The sequence below is a fragment of the Felis catus genome, chromosome E3, assembly GCF_018350175.1.
Source record: "Felis catus isolate Fca126 chromosome E3, F.catus_Fca126_mat1.0, whole genome shotgun sequence".
Lineage (NCBI taxonomy): Eukaryota > Metazoa > Chordata > Mammalia > Carnivora > Felidae > Felis > Felis catus.
The window spans coordinates 25,999,464-26,002,319 of NC_058383.1; the positions used below are offsets into that span (position 1 = coordinate 25,999,464).

Here is a 2,856-nt window from a genome sequence, read left to right on the forward strand (position 1 = left end):
GCGTGCGCACACACACGTCTCTGTAAATGTCAAATTTAGCGACAGGAACACATTTCTCCTCTGTAGACCTTCTCTGTTTCCTCACTCATCCCACAGACTACTACTGCCCCTCCTTTCTGCCAAACCCCATGCCAGGCACGACCAGGGTTAAAACGCAGTTCTTTTAATTTGAAGAACAACAAGTCTTGGGAGACTTTAGGGTGAACACGGCTGCCACAGGAATGTCGAGAGCACAGTCAGCTTAGGAACTTTGGAAACCCTACAAGTTAAAAGGCGTATGGCACCTCTGTGATTTAAAGTAAAACTGTCACAGGTAAAAATGTTCTGGGAAGCAGAGATTAAAAGACCATCTCCCCGGGTTTTCTAATCAGAAAATTGCAGACAAGTTAATTGAAGCCAGATGTTTTTCATTGTTCTTGGTGTTTAAACCTTAATGATTCCCTAAAAGGTGCTTCAAATCACTAGATCCAAGGAAACTCAGTGGCATTCAATCCAGATTTAGTGTATCAAGACTTTGGAAAGGGGCGCCTGGCTGGCTCAGTGGGTTAAGTGTCTGACTTCAGCTCAGGTCATAATCTCACGGTTCATGGGTTCAACCCTGCGTCACGCTCTGTGCTGACAGTTCAGAGCCCGGAGCCTGCTTCGGATTCTATGTCTCCCTCTCGCTCCGCCCTCCCCTGCTCACGAGCGCGCTCGCTCTCTCTCTCAAAAATAAACCAACATTAAAAAAAAGCCTAACTGCTTCACCTGTCTGCCTCCATGACCTCATCTGAAAAATGCGTTCTGAGGATTAAAAAATGGATTTTGAGGATTCCTTCCTTTGGAAGGAAGCTGCTTAACTGTCAGTATTTCAAGAGTCTAGAGCTGTATATTCTTTCATTTGCTCACTTACTCATTCACGGGAAACCACATTTGGAAAGAACAGAAAGTGATTTCCCTACCACCTCACACCTGTCAGAATGGCTAAAATGAACAACTCAGGAGACAGTGGACGTAGGCGAGGATGCAGAGAAAGGGGAACACTTTTGCACAGTTGGTGGGAATGCAAACTGGTGCAACCACTCTGGAAAACAGTGTGGAGGTTCTTCAAAAAATTAAAAATAGAGGGGCACCTGGGTGGCTCAGTCGGTTAAGTGTCCGACTTCAGATCTGGTCGTATCTTGCGGTTTGTGAGTTCGAGTCCCGCATTGGGCTCTGTGCTGACAGCTGGGAGACAGAAGCCTGCTTTGGATTCTGTGTCTCCCCCTCTCTCTGTCCCTCCCATGCACATGGTCTATCTCCGTCTCTCAATAACAAATAAACGTTAAAAGAAAAAAATTTTTAATTAAAAATAGAGCTACCCTACGACCCAGCAATTGCACTACTAGATATTTATCCAAAGGATACAAAAATGCTGATTCGAAGGGGCACATGCACCCCAATGTTTATAGCAGTTCTATCAACAAGAGCCAAATCATGGAAAGTGCCCACACATACATCGACTGATGAATGGATAAAGAAGATGTGGGGTGTGTGTGTGTGGACTATTACCCAAAGATCCAAAAGAATGCAATCTTGCCATTTGCAACAACATGGATGGAACTAGAATGTATTATGCCAACCAAAATAAGTCAGAGAAAGACAAATATATGATTTCACTCACATGTGGAATTTAAGAAACAAAACATAGGGGAAGATGAACACAGGGGAAGGAAAGCAAAAGTAAGATAAAAACAGAGAGGGAGGCAAACCAGAAAAGACTCAAACTCAGAACAAACTGAGGGTTATTGGAGGGGTGTTGGGGGGGTGGTGAGCTAACTGGCTGATGGGCATTAGGAGGGCACTTGCTGTGATCACTAAATTCTACTCCTGAAATTATTACTACGCTGTATGTTAATTAGCTTCGATTTAAATTAAAAAAAAAAAAAAAAAAGCCCTCCTCTCCCTTTCTGAGATGCAAGGTAGGGCTCCCATCTATTCCCCAAATAAACCCACCAGAACCATCACAGCTTGTTGACTTCTTCCCGCACACACAGCACGGCTGGACCCTCAGCACGAGCCACTCCCAGCTACTCCAACCACAAGAGCCCTGCCCGGCCGGTCAGCCAGGGCACACGCTGTCCCCGCCTGATCTGAGCTCCTATTCACTCTCCGAAACCCAATGTAAGGGTCTGCCTTTCTCAAGCCTTCCCCAAGCCCCAGGTGAAATTACATCTCATGACCCTTCTACTCGGTGTGTCTGCTCCACTAAACTAACTCCTTAAGGCCAAGGGGTACGTCCGCAGACTGTGCATCCCCCGTGCCCAGCGGGAAGCCCTGCACACAGTGGGACGACGGGCAGCCATTTCACAGAGAAGCAATCGAGTGTCGTCCAGGTGAGCCGAGTAGCACTGGAAACAGCTAGGTGTCCCCTATCATCCAGACCGAGCTGAGTCCACCACTCTTTGCACGCAGCACCCCCAGAACCTGGGACACAGGAAGCCGGGGAACTTGAGTTTTCTTTAAGGAGTGAATGGAGAGGGGAGCGTGAAAGGTGCAAGGAACGGGTAGCCGGGAGGGAACCACCCGTGGGGCCTCAGGGACCTCTTGTGGACCAGGGTAGCGGCCGGGGATTCTGCGGTCAAAACAACCGGGTACGGAATGGGAGGTTCCACCAGCGCCTCACCAAGAGAGCAATTCCCGTTGACTCACACAAGCTCACACTCGCAGAGACAGCAGCTATAGTCCCTCTCCCAAACCAACCACCACTTCTTCCTTACCAGGGAAAGACGGCCATCTTCCCAGTCACATGAGCAGTTGCACCAGGACCGCCAGCCCGTTTTTCCCTCCCAGACCCCGCCCCGCCCCGCCCCGCCCTGCTCCGCTCTGGCCGCCATG

General features: G+C 48.8%; 1 protein-coding gene across 6 annotated transcripts in view; it reads right to left on the minus strand.

Moving 5' to 3' along the window:
- Window positions 1-2,856, minus strand: part of VPS35L (VPS35 endosomal protein sorting factor like) — a 118,586-nt gene that overhangs the window by 115,047 nt on the left and 683 nt on the right. The window contains exon 1 of one of the 6 annotated variants that reach the window (XM_045047679.1): window positions 2,739-2,820. The exons of the other annotated variants lie outside the window; for them this stretch is intronic. Within the exon in view, the coding sequence (XP_044903614.1) occupies window positions 2,739-2,755 (17 nt within the window). The 5' untranslated portion in view covers window positions 2,756-2,820. Of the gene's footprint in view, window positions 1-2,738; window positions 2,821-2,856 lie in introns of those variants that run through there. 6 annotated transcript variants of the gene reach the window in all.